Source organism: Lates calcarifer, linkage group LG5 (assembly GCF_001640805.2).
Source record: "Lates calcarifer isolate ASB-BC8 linkage group LG5, TLL_Latcal_v3, whole genome shotgun sequence".
Classification (NCBI taxonomy): domain Eukaryota; kingdom Metazoa; phylum Chordata; class Actinopteri; family Centropomidae; genus Lates; species Lates calcarifer.
In genome coordinates, this window is record NC_066837.1 from 27,916,410 (window position 1) to 27,933,831 (window position 17,422).

General features: G+C 41.1%; 1 protein-coding gene across 1 annotated transcript in view; it reads left to right on the plus strand.

Moving 5' to 3' along the window:
* The first annotated feature begins 1,759 nt into the window (after positions 1–1,759).
* Positions 1,760–17,422, plus strand: part of sorcs3a (sortilin related VPS10 domain containing receptor 3a) — a 202,299-nt gene continuing 186,636 nt past the window's right edge. The window contains 1 exon segment of the mRNA XM_051070891.1: positions 1,760–2,618. Coding sequence (XP_050926848.1) covers positions 1,962–2,618 — 657 coding nt within the window. The 5' untranslated portion in view covers positions 1,760–1,961.

The window sequence follows — 17,422 nt, forward strand, 5'->3', positions numbered from 1 at the left end:
CCACTTGATTTTTTTTTTTTTTTTTTTTTACAAAGGGCTGTGTATCCTGCGGCTCTACAGCTGCAGTTGCAAATCACAAAACTGTCTTTTTAACACTGATATGACTGGAAATTTGTTGAAATTCAGGCCAAGTCCCCTGAGTATTCCCTGATGGGTAATTGGTGGGCAGTCAAGTTGATAGACAAGGACACAACATGCTAGATCGCTAATGAATAACCCTGCTGCTCTTAAGCACACACACTCAAACACCTACTCATACACCCAAACACTCTTTCTCTCTCTTTCTCACACGCTCACAAAAACACACATTTCCTGCTTTTATATCACCATTCCTTCCGCGCACTAAGTCCTTGATGAGCGCAGCATAGTATCCCAGCGCTCCCTCTCTCCCCCTTCCCTCCCGCTCCCTCTCATGTGCCTCTAGGCGCTGTCTTATATTCCCCCTAGGAGTGGTGCAACTCCCTGCCAATTCTTCCCAATCCATCAGTGAGTGTTCTGCCCCTCCGGGCTTTTTTTTCCCCATACCGTCAGACTGACTGACCTGGTCTCCTCACCACGAAGGCTGCCTCTGCTTCATTCTTCACATTAGGTTGAGTTTGGTGCGAGAGGGAGACATCGGCAGCCTGTACCACAGTGACAGAAGCGACTGATATGATAATTGACCAGTGGAGGCTGCTGGTTTCTGGCTGGAGGGCTGTACATTAGTAAATACAGGATATTTTAAGGGACCAAATTATCATGATTATTATTATGATGATTATTGTTGCTGTTGTCTTGTTATCATTGTTGTTATTGTAATCATTATTATCATTAGATAAAGGTGTCCCTATGTTGAGTTCAGGCCAATGGCAGCAAAGTTAACCATTTTAATGGTGTTCTCAACCAGGTGTGACACCATGCTGAAAGATTTATTCTTAACTCGAACTGATTGAGCCATCTTATGCACTCCATTGAAAATGACTAACCCCAAAAAGCTTAGGTGCCTTCTAAAAGTAAATATATTTTTTGTTTACGTGTAGCATTTAACAGCAAGACGGCCTGGATATGATTAAGTGCACATGCAAAATATAATGCATACATACAGATATGACTCCGTATACATTTTGTAATGCCGGCATGATATAAAAAGTTTATTTTATTTCATTTGGCCAAAACTAAATATTGCCACAATAGATAAAGAATAAATCGGAATGATATATGTGATTTTATTCCATTGTATTTGTTCAAATGATTATATCAGTCAGAGTTTTTTGGGGGACATTTTTTAAGAATATTTTTCATATATTTTTTATTGATAGTACAGTGACTCATTCCTACATCCATGGTTTTAGTGCTATGTTTGTAATAATGATTCACCAATCACCGGTGGCTGTTCCACTTCTGCCCAAGCTGTGTGTATGTGTGCGCGCGTGTGTGTGCTTTAACTTCATTAGGTCGACGGATTATTTCAACTGATTCCCTCATCGGGTAGACCTAGGGTAATATTACTGACACTGGAAACGATTCAGCAAAGCCAACTGCAAACCTGCTATTACAAAATTGCATAGAAGAACTATTAGAACAATACAATATATTTATTATAACGATTTTTGATAAGAAATGTGCCATGCACAAACTTCAGACACAGAGAACGGGAGAAGAGTCAGCACCACGGACAGCGTCTCTCTCTCTCTCTCTCTCTCCCTCTCTCTCTCTCTCTCTCTCTCTCTCTCTCTTTCTTCCGGGCGCACACTCGGCAGCTGGCTGCGATACAGCTCCTCCCTCCTGTGTGGTGGCTTTCCCGACCAAAGATCCTTGGACGTGAACAGTTTCGCTGAAGAGCACTTTTCTCTCCTCCCCCCCCAAACAACCAGACGGGCTATCGAGGCGCCAGTTATTCCATATCGACCCTGAGAGAAAAGAGTTGAGGTGTCGGATAAGGTCTTTAACGGTCCTTCACTCTCCCCAAATCTCTGTCAGCGATGGAGACTTGGGCTGGCTTCTGCCCAGGACTGCACTTATCTGTGGGTATCTGGGTGATGATAGCCGCTCTTACTCTGCAAAATGCCAAGGCGGAGATAACTTGCGCATGTTGCCCGTCGCCAGTTCAACTTCACCTGGAGAAATTACGGCTGGGGATGCGCACTGACCCGACAGAGGAACCGAGCACCCTAGAGTTTAAGGAAGTCGGGGCTACCGACCAAAATATTGGAGTGGACGACGACCACGAGACAGGCGATTCTATCGAGGATGTTCCCCTGTTCCCCCAAGATGTCAGTTTGGATGGAGTCAGCACAACGGAACATACACCAGGGTCCAGTGAAGAAAGTCACCGCGGCAATGTTGAGGAAAGAGAGGATGCTGCGCTCCGGAGAGCGAAGAGGAGCGGTCCTGAGTTTGCCGAGTTCAGTGAGGGCAGGTGGACCGGTCGGACTGGCGTGGATGCGGGTGCTCCGGAGGATCGTGGCTCGTTGTTAGACGGACAGAAGCAGGGCAGGTCCGAGTTCAGATGGAACAGGGACGAAGGGAGAGGAAATACCCGGCAGGAAGAGCCCAAGCTCACTAGCAGCACTTTCGCTCTGACTGGGGACTCTGCGCATAACCACGCGGTGGTCTACTGGTCAGGACAAAACAGCAGCGTAAGTAACCATGGTTTATAATATATATATATATGTATATTTAAATTCAGCTGCTTTTTGGCTTTTGCGGCTCCATATTTTACACAAACTCTTTCTAAAGAGTGGGGTATTTTCAGCAGCTGGGTGAATGAACTCCGTGGCGCACAGAGCAGGGACTTTGTGCTCTGTCGTGCCGCTGAGTTGTGGTTCACTGTTAACAGGTGCACTGGAAGCTACAGATGCGCACCGACGCACACTGTTCCCTAAATGCCAGACTTGTGCAGCGTTTGTGAATTGTATTCGACCGCGACCTTTGACTCTCACCAATTACGCGCGAACCCCCACTGTGTTACAGCATTTCTTTCGCAGTTTTGCGATATTATCCGAACCTTTTTTTTTTTTTTTTTTACTTTTCTCTGTCAGTGCATGGTCTGAGAGTCGTGCAATTTGAATTTAATATTTAGTTTGTCGTGATTTATAGTCTTAGTGTGAAAAATATTTATGATTTATTTGCAGCGAATTGGGGATATGCTAATGCATGATTCATTCCTCCTTACCGATGCGAGGTTTTTCATCCAAATTAATTGACTGGGGAAGGAGGGAGTCATAAATTATTTCTTAATCTCCAATAAACCCTTAAATTCTTTAGATTATGAATTTCTCCCCTGTAGTTTTTTAAGCGTTCACTTGGCTGAAGTGATCACCTAATAAACCAAATGAATGAGGGTTTGTTGACTTTATAGGACATATTTACGCCACAGACGTGTGATATTGTTTTTATATTGCAAATAAAAAGGTGACAGCCCGGGATGCATTACCACGGACTTTCCAAAGGGGGGTGTTCAGTTTTTGGAGATTCAGTCTTACTCCATCTGCATTATCATGAAAGGAGGAGATGTGTGCCTCCCTGAAACAATGGTCCCTAATGACAGGGACTCAGGGTTTAAATGCTACAGTAAACTGTAGTGTGACATCACAGGCATAAAATATAGAAACTGGAGGAAAATATCTTCTTTTTGTTACTCCAAACAATGTCTTCCAAAAATGCTTAAAGAATGCTAGATGCTCAATTTGAGATTAATTTCCAAATCAGAGCCATAATATGTTCTCTTGCTCTGTGGGTGTAGGAGGGCAACATGCAGTTCTTTTAAGAGGACAGCATTACTGTACAGGTCAAAGACAGGGGCAACCTGCTGCCATATCATTGGTAAATCTTTACAACAGCAGGAAATAGTTCTCACAGTACCACTTACTGGTCTCTAAAATGACACAGACCGCATTCAAGCCCATTCTCCATATGAAATGGATGAAAATCCTGCCCCTCTTATAAAAGAGGGCCCTCATAGGAAGAGAATAATGAGACAAAATGAATCAAAGTCATTTACACAAACATGTAAGCTTACAGGGAGCCGATGGGCTCTTCTTTGTGGTTTCACAAGCTTAATTTGTTGTTGTGGCTGCTCCACTCTCTTTTTTCCATTTGAAAAAAAAATAATAATCCCACATATTCAGTCTTGTCTGAGTTGATTATGACACGGTGCATGAACTTGTTTTTTAACCCGCAGTGAAGACTGAGGCACTGTGAGGGGAACATGTTTGTGAGTGCGTGCATGTGTGTGTAACTGCATGAGTGTGCACTGGATGGAAAGGGTGAGGAGGTTATTGTGTGCCACTGCCCCTCAGCTTTAAATCTTTAATAATTATCTTGACGACTGAGGCTTCTAATTCAAAGTCTTTTCTTCTTTTTGGGCAAAAAACAAGGGACATCAGGCCTGGCCTCAAGAGCATCCTGAAGAGCAGAGATCTTCTACTTAATCTTCATTGGCCAATGGTGCTTCTGGTGATGAATATGGTGGTAGGGCAGGCAGATTGAGTTTGAAGTCCTCTAATTTAACTGCAGCAGTTAAATTGGAGTGAGAGTAAGTGGTTGGCTAACGGGTTGACAAACTGGTTGGGTGGATGACCAGCTTACTTCAGCCACCTTAACCTTGAATGTCTATTTAGTGCCCATTTTACTCTTTGTGGGCTCCCAGATTTTTTATCTGTACTACAGAGTGTCCTCACCAAATAAATAACAACACCGGTTGTTTAGTTGTATCCTTAAAACCACTTAAGGCATCCTATCGTCTTGTGGCTAAGACAAAAAAAACAACCAAACAAACAAAAAAAAAACCACAATAATATAGTTATCATATCATTTTCACTCTCCCTGTGTTCTCCGTCTGTCCTGACACTGTCAGCCATTAGATAGACATTACATAAATACGCCATGATCATGATCATTCTTACCTTCACCAAGTAGTGGCCTGTTGTCTGATTTTGACATCACTGTATTTCATTTCCTGACAAAAGCCAACATTGGTTTCTTCTAAACATGACCACACACTTTTCCTAACCTGATTATTTTTACCATGACCATAATCTTACCTGAACCTTAACAACGTTATTGACAACAATCACACCTTTGACCAGTGGTTCTTTTTAACCATAACCTTGATCATTCTCTAACCATGACCAAGTGGCACTTTCTGGTGTTCAGATCAGACACCAGATGACACTACCTGACTGCATCTTGACTGCAAATAACATTGATTTCTCTTAATTTTGAGCACAATTTTTCCCTAAACTTGAAGATTTGGTTCTTTTTACTATGACCATGATCATTCTCTAACTTTAACCAAAGCCTGTTTGAATCATCAGTCAACAGTCATCATTAGTTTCTTTTCACCAGTCTTTCATTAACCTTGACCAAGCAGTTCTTCATTTAAACAAGACCACAATGTGTCCTATCCTTAACCAAGTAATTTTAATTGGTTAACCTTAACCAAATGATGACCTTACACATGGTAGATCTAAAATATATATGACTCGTTTTGTCCTTTAGGTTGGAGGACTTATTGGTACTATGACATTTTATTTTGGTAGAAAATGACTGATCTTGAAGGATTGTCAAACTGATTGGCTGGATGGCAATCATGTGCCCTGTTCCATTGACCTTTAGCCAGTATCAATATCAAAATCACTATCTGCTCAATCATTTAAATTCCTCTGGACTAAATGCTACTAAAATATAAATTTAAATAAATCTCAGTTGGCTGGCTGGTATGCTGTATGGTTGACTGGCCCCTGCATCGACCATAAATTCACAACCTCTTTGGTCTAGAGACTTTCTCTCAGTCTTATTTCAGCCAGATTGGTCAGCCGTGTCTTGTACTGTTACTACCTCTGGGAGGACTTGACGCTGCTGTGGGTTCCCTGGAGGTGGTGGTGTGTCCTCTGAGGCGTGTACACAAGGCTAATGCACTCTCACTGTGTCTCTGTACCTGTCCAGCTTGTTCTCTCTGCCCCCGCTCCTTACCTTTCTCTGCCTGTCGTTGTATGTGTCTTCATGTCTCCGCCTCAGGCTTATGCAGGTTATGTCGAAAGCTTAACCTTAGATATTAACTAGGAATGTAGAGGTAGCAGTGTTGAGACTAACTGTCATTTATCATATTCGTGGGCATAATTCCAATGAAGCATCCCTACAGCAAAGTGACAAGTCCTTTCCTGAAGTATTTTGAGTCTGTGTAACCCCCCACCCTCAGCATTCATAAGCATAATGGCATTGTGACTGACAGCTTGAATACAAAATGGATAGCTCGAGCAGTGCTTTTTTTAAGTGTGATCTTGAAACATTAATCTCTTCTTAGGGAACCTTGAGATTTCCTCCCAGCAGCATAATCACAATGAATATGTTCTTTTAAGAAGTCTGTGACCATACAATATCAGCGAATTTAGTCAGTAGCACAAGACAGAGTATCAGCGTTTTGGCTGATGAATGCCACGTTTTTTCATGCCTTGATGTTTTTTCATATACCATGGCACATGGCGCTCTCTTTGTTGTTCTCCATCCGTTGGGAGTTTGGGGAAAATTAGCATAAGACAGTGGTCTTTAAAGTCTTGAGAACTCATGCAGAGACAGGTCACTCATATCTGGCAAGTCATCAATGGAGCTGACTGTGTGTGTTTGAAACACCCAAATCCCTCTTGACAACCAGAGGAACAGATACAGACTCTCATGAGCAGCATTTGAAGACAAAAATGTCATGCAGCAAACACACATACACACACGTGTTCAGGCAGTAACAGGACAAAGACAATATCCACATTTTTGCACGAGGTTGAACAGAATTATTTAATCAATTCCTGTTCGGACAGAATCTGAAATCCTTCAAAAATGTTGTTGTTGAATACCTCACCAGCCTGACTGCCTGCTATTTGCATGTTAGGGTCATTATATGCACCATTCATAGTGTAGAAAGAGCTCAGAGACCCACCAATAAGGACAGAGCAGTGTGCAGCATTCCCAACCACAGTCTCTGCAGTGAGGGGACATGATTTAGGATGTAGAGGCGGTTCTTGTTCTTGCTCACTTTCCATCAACCCATCTCACCCCTCAGCCTAAATTACTGATGGTAATACATTATAAAGTTGTTTATTTTCATCCCTCTACTGCCACCCTGGTGGCCCCCTGCTCTGGTGGAAGACAGAGGGGAAAAAACTAGAATATCATAAATAATGTGGCTCCTCCACCGGGCCTTATCTCCCTTATTCCTTGATCACCTCTCCCTCCCACCCTCCTCCTCTAATTAGTGTCTACAAATTAGTTTTTTCTGTCCCTCTTTTTTTTTGCAGTAGAAGTATGATCTCATGGCAAGAAGCCATGTGCCACAAAACATGAATGGAGAATCTGTCTTGACTGGCCTCTAGAGCTAAACTCTTGGCTGCAGTTCCTGAACAGTTGGGGTTGGGCTGTGGCTCACTCTTGACCTACGGATTCCATGGAGTGTGGTTTTAAAAGCATGTTATACCACTTAACGCTTACAGTGTGTGCCTAAGCTTTTGATTTCAATGTGTAGAATCACATAAGGTATAGTAGGTCACATTTTATTTCTGGGTACCTGAAAGGGTAACACAGATTTTGGTCATGCAGAATAAAAACCAGCATTTGTAATCTCACCAGAAAAAAAAACAGTCAAGTATAAAATATCAGATCAACACATACTGCTGTCACCTGACTGTCATCTGATCCTTATGACTGCATACACAAAAATCCAGCTCTTTCCTTTTACCTGAAGTTAACTAGGTCAGCACAATTTTAGGCTACATTTTATTATTCTGGTTAAAGGTCACTGGATGCACTTAAAAGTGTCACATAATGCTTAAACTCTCCTCAGCACTCGGCACAGAAACGCCACCACATTAAGGAAACCATTCAGGAAACCATCCAATCAGGATGCATTGCACCTGCTGCAGCAGCACGCTGTGGATCTCAGATCACATCAAGCCGCTAAAAGCTTTGAAGTTATGAGCACATGTTTAGTAGAAACCAAGGCAGTCGGATGAGAGGCTTTAACGCTGCATTCGCCAAACCTAATGGCCTCATTATGTTTCCTGTATGATTGCCACGGTGGCTGAGGCACTGACGGAAGTCACCTCGCTACAACTTTGGAGAGTTGAGTATAATCATACGCTTGGCTACCGATCCTGTTCGGCACTACAAGGGTGGTGACATTATCTGTGTGAGTAAAAGAGTGTGAGGAAGAGAAGTCTGTGTGTGAGTATATGTGTGTTAATTACATTGATACACCCTAGTGTCAGGTTTAATTTAGTTTCATTTCTATTCCGCTCAATGCCTTTTCCTCATCTGGGTTACCACCTAACAGGGTGGTGTGTCTTCTTCCCACTGTCTTCCTCTTACTGTGCACAGTTTGAACATCTATGGATTGACTTAAGGAATATTGAGCTTTGAGTCTGGGACTTTCAAGTCCCAGAGGCACAGTGTATCTTGACCTTATCCACCTTTTTTTTCAGAGCCAAGTGCGATACCTTGTAATGTTGATGTCCCTTGCCATTTCCCAAACACGGGCAAGCAGGAGAGAGCGGCCAGGCGATGAGTACGTAATAATGTCAGACCACAGTGAAGCGGTCGCACACTGTGTTTCTCTCTCTCTATGCCTCAGCATCTGTTTGTTTTTTCTCTTTCTCTTCCTGTGTGTCTTCCTTCAGCAGACACTGTCCATTCCATGCATTGATATGAATTCACAAGGTCACAGATGCACAAATTTGCAGGAATTCAGAGACACACTTGTTTGACAGGTGCAGACTCGCACACACACACACACACATTTTAAGAAAAAGACATGAACATACAAACACAGAACATAGACACATCCTCAATCATTCTCAGTATCTTGTCTCATTCTCAGTCAGAGTGAATTGTGTCGTGCCTGGAGGAGGTTGTCATTGATGGAGACTAATGTTGACACATCACACCGCAGGACCTGCAGTCAATTAACACATTGTCTAATTAAAGTGATCTACTGGTTTATCTATGAGAGATTGAAAGTGGCTGTAAAATGGGTCCACGCTGCATTTTACAATCAGGTCTGCTTCTTTATTTCCATTTGGATTTTAATGGTAATAACCTGCTTAAACATCCCCCCATTACCAAACAGATTGTGTAAGCATCTTTCATTGATGGCGGCAGGAGATAGATGCTCATGATTTTGGATTTCTATTTTCTGTTAATACCCCTCTCAAGCTGCGGAAAATACTCCAGCAGCTGCTGTACGTGACTGAACTTCTGACTGTCCATAGTGTCTGGTGTGGAACTCTGCTTGAAAAGTGCCCTAAATAAATCATCATAAATCATTCCTCAAGTCATTTTCAAGGTTTGCTCTTACTTTCTTTGAATGGAAACCACATTACATTTCTATCAAACACAGTAATTGTCTCTTACAGCTTCCATGCTGAGCAGCCTTTGAAATTTTAATGACACCGTAAGAGTTGTTTGGACTGCTTGACGGGTATGTTACAAATTTAAGTCTGCCTTATAACTGAGAGTGTGAGTGGTTATGGACATCAATGAATTATTAATGCCCATGTTCTTTTATAGGTGTTTTCTATGAAGATGGAGGTTCCACTGTAACAGAAAGTACAGTACCTTCTCATTGTCTTGCTGAGAAAAGAGAAGATAGACAAATGTTAAAGTATTGATAACAATCCATTTGATTAGTCAATGAATAATAGAAATCACTAAAACCTCAAGCCTAATGCATTCACTCCCCACCAGGGCCCCAATATAAAGGTACACACTATATACTATATACGCTACACAGTGTAGGAACAAGTGTAGTGTGTAATACAACATTCTTAATCCTATCTTGTGTTATATTTTTATTGAGACTTACTTTGTGTGTTGATACATTTCTATGATACTGTCTTTGTGGTGGTGATGGTATATTATACTGCATTATATTGAAATATGTTTCTAATATCTTGTCAGATGAGTAATCAACATCTCCCTGACACAGTCTCAACAACAATCAAAAAGTAACCAGTGATATGGTTGAAAGCTTCAGAGCAAATGAGTAAGTGGACCTTTAGTGGTCTTGGAACTGCTGTTTGTTGAACTGAAAGTGACACTATGTAACCTTTGAAAAAAGAAATAACACAATCTTCTTCCTAAAATGACAAGTTGAAACTGTATATAGAAATTGTATATAGATTCAGGGGTTATGCTGCCACAGCCTTGCATGGTCTGGTATGAGCAGCTGTTTGTGGTAGCTAATCTTTAGCTAAACTTAGCCATCTTAGAATTTGCTGTGTAACTGATATTGCTGACAGTCTGCTGACTTGAGTGGATATTTGTCTCAAAAGTTTAACAAAAAGTAAATTAAACCGTATTACATTATTGTTACAGTTAATTGCAACAGCCACAAGGTTTCCAGAAATATCTGCCAAATGGTATTCAATACGGTACAGTATGTTGTTACATCTGATAATTGAAGGATCTTTGAGAGTTGGCACCTGGATCCAACAGACAACAAACTGTTGCCACCTGTAATAAAGCTTGTTTATCTAATGCACAGAGGAATGAGGCTGTTGCTTTCTATTGCTAGTCAGCGTCTGTCTGGTTTTAGCGTAGAGTTGAGAGCAGACTGCTTTTGTCCACGAGCATCGCTCCTGTTAGCTGCCAGGTATCACAGCAAAGAGTGTGGAAACTGGACTGCAGTTGCCTCACACTGTCACATTTGTGGTGATAAATGGCTAAGATGTGTGAAAGTGTGTTTTTGTGCATTAGTATAGGGCTGGGAGTGCATTTGTCTATGCATACTATGTGTGTGTGTGTGTGTGTGTGCAAAAACACATACTGTATGTGTTAATGTGCGTTGCTGCTAATGGATGTGAGCTGCCACTAACACATATAAACCTAATGAAACATGCTGAATTAAGAGTTGTCAGCTTTTGCTTATTTAACTGACAAAGCAAGCTTTGTGCTCAGACTTTGAGCTCGGAAAGTTCAGTCTTTATTTTTTCCCCAGTGGGTATTTTGTTTCCAGTAAGTAAATAAAAGTAGAAACACAACACAATGTATATATATAAAATTATACATAGAACCATACCCATGATGAAAAAGAAATCTGATGTCTCCTCTACTTTACATTAACGTCTTTTTCTTGCTGCTATGATAAAGTCACAAGTGGCCCTGCTTCAACCCTCATCAGCTTGTTTTTCCACTTCCTCTGTTAATTTGCGCACTCACAGCATCTTTAGTTGAAGTTGTACTGAACACAAGGAGTAATGTTGAGTAATGAGTGGTAACAGACATGTAATGAAATAAATATCCTTAGCCTGACATTTTTTACGTGCCCCAGCTTGCGAGTCTGTTTTTGCCTGCGTCAACAGCACAGTGATTTTCTGCAGTGTGGCTCATCGTGCTGAGAGCAGCACATAAAAGGCAGCATCAATGAGGGCTTGTTCTTTTTTAATGTAAAGCTTTATCACCTTTTTTGTAGCAGTTGCAATGAAGAGAGCCTCTTGAATATTCACTTATGGTACAGTGTCATTTGTTGATATAAAGTGCATTTAGTCTCCCTAAACTTGGCACATCCCAGTAGATTTCTTCCCCCAAAGTAGAAGCTTAAACCTCCTAAATCCCAATAATTCTCAGTGAAGGTAGCCACAGCGCTGGCCCAGTCCTGTCACAGAGAGACTGATAGTGGGCCTTTACAATCAATGGCACTCAGTATCATTCCTGGTGTGTCATATACCTTGAGGCTATAGTGAAAATAAGGCAAATATCTGTTCAGCCACAGTGAGACTTTTTTTTTGGGTGTTGTATTTTCTTGTGGTTTAGGGACAGTATAAACCTGAATTTATCAATAATTTTGACATTTACAATGTATCAAATGACTGGAATTTGACAGGGTCAGTTGTAGGGCTGAAACCACGGTCAATTAAATAATGCCCAACCCTGTATAGAACTTTTTAGCTTCTTTTTGTTTTGGTTGACAACAGACTTTCACAACGACTTTGGTACAACGTCACTGCCAGCCATTTTAGCAAAATATGCAATTTGACAAAAAGTGGAACATTTAGCAAGCTAAAGACATCAATATTTTTTGCAGATTTCTTAGAAAATGAATTGTTTCCTGGTGCATGCATCTCCATTCATAATGACATTTATTTATTTATAAGGAGCAAATGGCTCCCATTGACTCCCACAGCATGTTAGCAATAGTAGCCATATGCCAGAGCCCTTTTAATTATCACACATTATCCCAGAGGTGTCACAGTATGATAGCAGGAGCATTAGCTCAGGCTTGACCTTTTCAACAGGGAGATGAACAAAACCATGACCAAAAAAAAAAAAAAAAAAAAAAAGATAAATAAATAAAAAAGGACAAAACTGTAAACAGTGAGATGATCTCAATTTGGCAAACACCTGGATTCACCACTAAACACACACACAGAGGCAATCTGGTAGTTTGGCAACATACTACACTGCATGTCTCAGACAAAACAAATGGGGACGATTCACTTATCCAGTATAACAATGCCTGAGTAGTCTGGGCTGACCATGGCTCTCCCTTTAATATAATGAATATGTTATTGTGTAATCTTCAAAAGTAAGTCAGTTATATAAAAATTAATGAATTATGAATAATGCCCCATTTTCACCGTGTGGCCTGCCCAGAGTCTAGCGGTATCAATTAACTTGAAGGGGATAGATCTCATTCCAGTTCCTATCTGATTTTGAACATGTCAGTATAAAGACATAATGGAATTTAAATGAGAGTACTCAAATTGAAGCAATGATTTGTTGCGTGTTCTGTAGCAACTTTATTTAATGAATTCTATTCAGTTCAGTGCGCTGAATTCTGACTCACCTCTTCATTTGTTCTACTCATGTAGCTCTAGAGTGAGCTATAATTTTCATTATGTACAGTATCTATACATTCAGCTGGCATGCTTACTGGGCTAATCTTGTTCTTCACGTTCTAAACACACAGACACAGAATCTGATATAATAACTGATGGGTTATTTAAGCAACAGACCTGGTTGTTTTCTTGCTCACAGCGTTTATCATTTGAAGATGATATCCCACTGATAAGTGCTGGGAATGCAGATAGGAAAGCGGAGGCTGTGTATGATTATTAACATTCGCCGAGGTAGGGCCACGAGTGAAGGCATCACTACATCATCCAGACCAGTGAGATGGATGAGGGGAGCGGGGGCCGAGGGAAACTAGGCCTTGTTGGGAACCCACAGAGTAGCATGCAGCTCTGAAGAAACCCAGCCCAGGTAATTATCACGTTGCGCCACTTAAATACAAATGAACATGCTTTTTCACAGCAGAGAGCTGTTTAATCAAGTGTGTCTGTGTGTGTGTGTGTGTGTGTGTTTGTTTGTGTTTGTCCTCTGTCTGTTCCTGTACGCCTCTTGTTCTCTGCGCCTCTTAGCACTGTAGCCCACCGCATCTCCTGATACAGAGCTGAAACGGTCGCTTTAATGCAGAAGCTGTTTTGTGCACTCTTGCTTAAGCCAGCGTTCCTCTCAGTCCACTGCTGCGTTTCCCTCCAGTAGCCTGGCACGGCATCCAGCCTGTAGTGAAGGAGGCTGACTCTTCCTGTCATTCCTGTGGTCCCACATTTGCCGCCTGTCTGCCTGCTGGCTGCTCCTTAGGCAGTGCCTTTGTCCATCACTAGAGGGAGTGGGTAGCCTAAAGAATAATGAAGTGTAACAGTGAGCTGCAGGACAGAAGGACAGAAGGAGAAGTTGAGGAAGAGACCAGTGATAATTCATTACCCTTACTTTAGGGCTGTATTGTGCTTCAATCCTAATGTACTGTATACTAATAATGGCCATGTTGTATGTGAGTGTAACAAATGCCATGCTATTTGGCAGAGCAAAAAAAAAAATCTGCAAATGTGATTTAAATTAATAAATATGGTGTTTACTCTATATCTGTCTTTGTGTGTGATGAGAGAAGGCAGGAGGGAAGCAGACACACATACTCTGAGTGATGAAGAGACACAGCCACTCTCTTGGACTTTCACAAAGCAGCTAGTTTGTTGAATGCTAAATATTGCAGTGCATCTCCTGCAGCATCTCAAATCTGTTCCCTCCTCTGTTCCTCAGAAGTAGATCAGGCCTTGCTCATCTCTCCCAGCTGCAGCCTGAGCCTGTTTGCTGCCCTTTCACAGCTCACTTGCCACACATGAAAATGTTTATGTGGCCCTAATTGAATTTAGAGCTACATGGTTTACCAGATAGAAGAGCATTTGTTGAGGAGGCTGCTACAAGAGAGATAATCCTGCTAGAAAAGATTCTTCACTTCTGCAGCCTATTTCTGCATTTAAGGCGCTTTAGTTTTAGTCATCACTGGGAGAGGAAATTTAAGGTGAATCTTAGCAATACTGTCCCTCGGGATACAGTGGTCACAAAGTGGTGTATGATTCCGATGTCATTTTGTTCATTTTCCCTAAAGAAAGAGGTGTGTCAGCTAACCTTCATCATTTTTGCTCTGCTTGTTATGACATTGTTGGTTAGTTTGTCTGCCCATAACTTTGGTACATTAAAATTGCAGATGAATTCCCTGTTGATCAAGAATTTGTTTAACTATTCACAAAACTGTGTCTGAATTATTAATCAAGTTATAGATTGATCAAGTGTAAATTAACTGATAATCACTTAAGTAACTTATCTGGAAAAAATGCCAGTTAAATAAGAATTTGGCTTTCAGCTTCTCAAATGTGAGGAAATGTGTCTTTCCTCTGTTTTGTATCACTGTAAACTGACTATATTTGGAACAAGAAATAAGAAATTGGAGGATGTCTGCATTCACCAGAGTTTTCTTTACATTTTATAGACAAACAGTGATTGATGAAGCTTTATTAGTCGCTCTTAGAAATGGGGCTGCAATGAAATACAGGACTCGCAGTCATGTTATTTTATATTCAGGCAGTGGGTGATGGTTACAGCGGTCGCACAGGAGAAAAAGTTCTGGTGGGATTCTGTGCTTGGCCAGTGGGGCCTCAGATGTGGAATTTACCACTTGACTATCTCTGGGCTATGTTATTTTGAAATGTTTATTTTAAGATCTTCATGCTTTGCTTGGTAGCACATGGCAGACAGTGACAGGAAAGGAGAAAGAGAGATGGGATGATGCGATGAAGGTCGTCTTTGACATTCAAACACAATAATGATTCACTTGTTATGCTGCAGCAATGAGCTCATCATATAGTTTGCAGATCTGTTGTTGTGGAAAGGTTATAGTGTGCAGAGTACTTGGGAGTACTTAATATCCTCTCAACAACAGTATTGCTGAATTTTGCATATATGGTAATAATTTTGTGCGCTGTTCCATCCACGTTTACATATGTAAATATAACATGCACCGTAGCAGAGCAATATTAGCATATTTTGCGTACATGTCTTACTTCCCTGAAGACAGAATGTCAATACAGCAGTCTTCCTGTATATTCCTGTGATATTACACATCATGTCATCACCATGCCAACCGCCATGAACCTCCTCTGCAACTTGAGGATGCAGGGACAATCTGAGTTGTCAACATACAAAGTCAGGGTACAAAGGTCAGGTGAAGTCGTCAGCCCACCCCACCCCTCTGCGCACAGAGTGATGGGCAACCACAGCATTAATGTGCTGATTGAAGGGGAGACAGGTGATGGGTCAACCCAATCAATCACACAGAGCATAGACCCGGTGGAAGTAAAACAGTTTAATAAATGATTCTGTAAATTTGTACAAGCACTGCAACCTAGTTGTGAATGGAAATTAAAATGATCTAAATTAAAATCTTTCCTGTTATTCCGCTCGGTAATAGAGCAATTTCATTTCTCAGTACAGTTAACATGTAATTTCATTCTTTCTAGTGATGGTAATACCCTCAAATGAACTGAATTACTACAGCACATCCATAAACATGTTCATAGCAGAGTCTAAATGAGGATCAAACACTACCAAAGCAGATTGGCAAAATGGTCATTTGACTAAAATGCCACAGACATTTTGCAGTCATGCTAGTTTTATGACAAATGAAATGAGTACCTGTGCATACATATACACATGACAGCAGAGATACACACACTGTGTCAAACACATACATAAAAAAAAAAAAAAAAGTCATGGCTGATATTTTCTTAACAGCTGGATATCAAAAAGCCTTGATCCAAAACAGGCTATATTCCTGCCACTGCTCGGGTCTGCAGCATGAGGGGGCCTTAGGAATCCATTTGAAAGAATCTGAATACATGGGAGTCCAGGGAGCACCATTTTTTGCTCTGCTGCATCGAGTCATCATGGAGTGGGTAATTCAGCCGAGTGGAAAGAGTTCTATCAGGAGGCAGACAAAGAGCGTGCCAACATGCCAAGTTCCCACTCATACTCAAACCTTAGAGGCAACATTGAGACGAGATTATAGATAATTTCAGCAGGAGCGTGACTGGAAGCACTCTGAAATAAGTGCAAAGGGATTATGGGATATCTAATACCTGTTGTTATCTACAGTATGTAGATTCCACAATCAACTCCATCTTTTTATGTGAAGTTTTTCATTTCTCTGTGTATGTGTGAAACATAATTTTTCTGCAAGACTGTGTAGGTGTGTGTGTGTGCACATATATGTGTGGTCGGCATAGATAGCATGCTCACAGTTTTTGTTTTATAGAGAGTGACATGCGGTGTGGGTGGATTCACAATTCGGACCATATCTGCTCCTCGGGCTCTGATGCTCATGGTGGGGGCTGGGACTGAAATTGCTGAAAGAGCCCACTCTAGATTTTCCTGTGCTCCCTCCAGGGCTGCCACTGTAGTAGAAAACTTCTCTCATCGCTGTGGTGTGTTGCAGTAGGATACAGCAAATGCTCGGAGCAACCATAAAGAGTAAACTGCAAACTTGACATTGTGATGCTATCACCACAGTGGCAGTGGCGTTATGATGTAACTGCTGCTGCAGAGGACAGGGCATAGATGGCTGGTGACCATGCCAGAACCTGTTTTACTGTAAAGTGTTTATACTGAGTGTTTCCATTTCATGATCCACTACATTATAGTGGGAAATATTGCACTTTGTGCTTCACATTATTTATTTGACATCTGAAGTTATTTTGCAGATTAAGATTTTACATCCAAAACATATAGCCAGTTTATAAAATATGATGCATTGTCATAGATTGCACTACACAGCTCTATATAGAGAACATTAAACATTATAGCAACATCATGACCATCCATGACATTATATGCATTACATATTAAGTCTGAGTATTGTGAAAATATCAATACTAGTACCAATACAATACCTGTTTTACTTTAACACAAAGTTCAATCTTGATATTAGCTTTTATTGAAATATAAGCATGTCAATCTATAAAATCTACAAAACTCTATTCAACATGCATATTTAAATTGTTATCAAATGTGTAAGGAGGTTAGATAATTCATACATTTTGAATCTTTAGCTGAGGATGGAGCC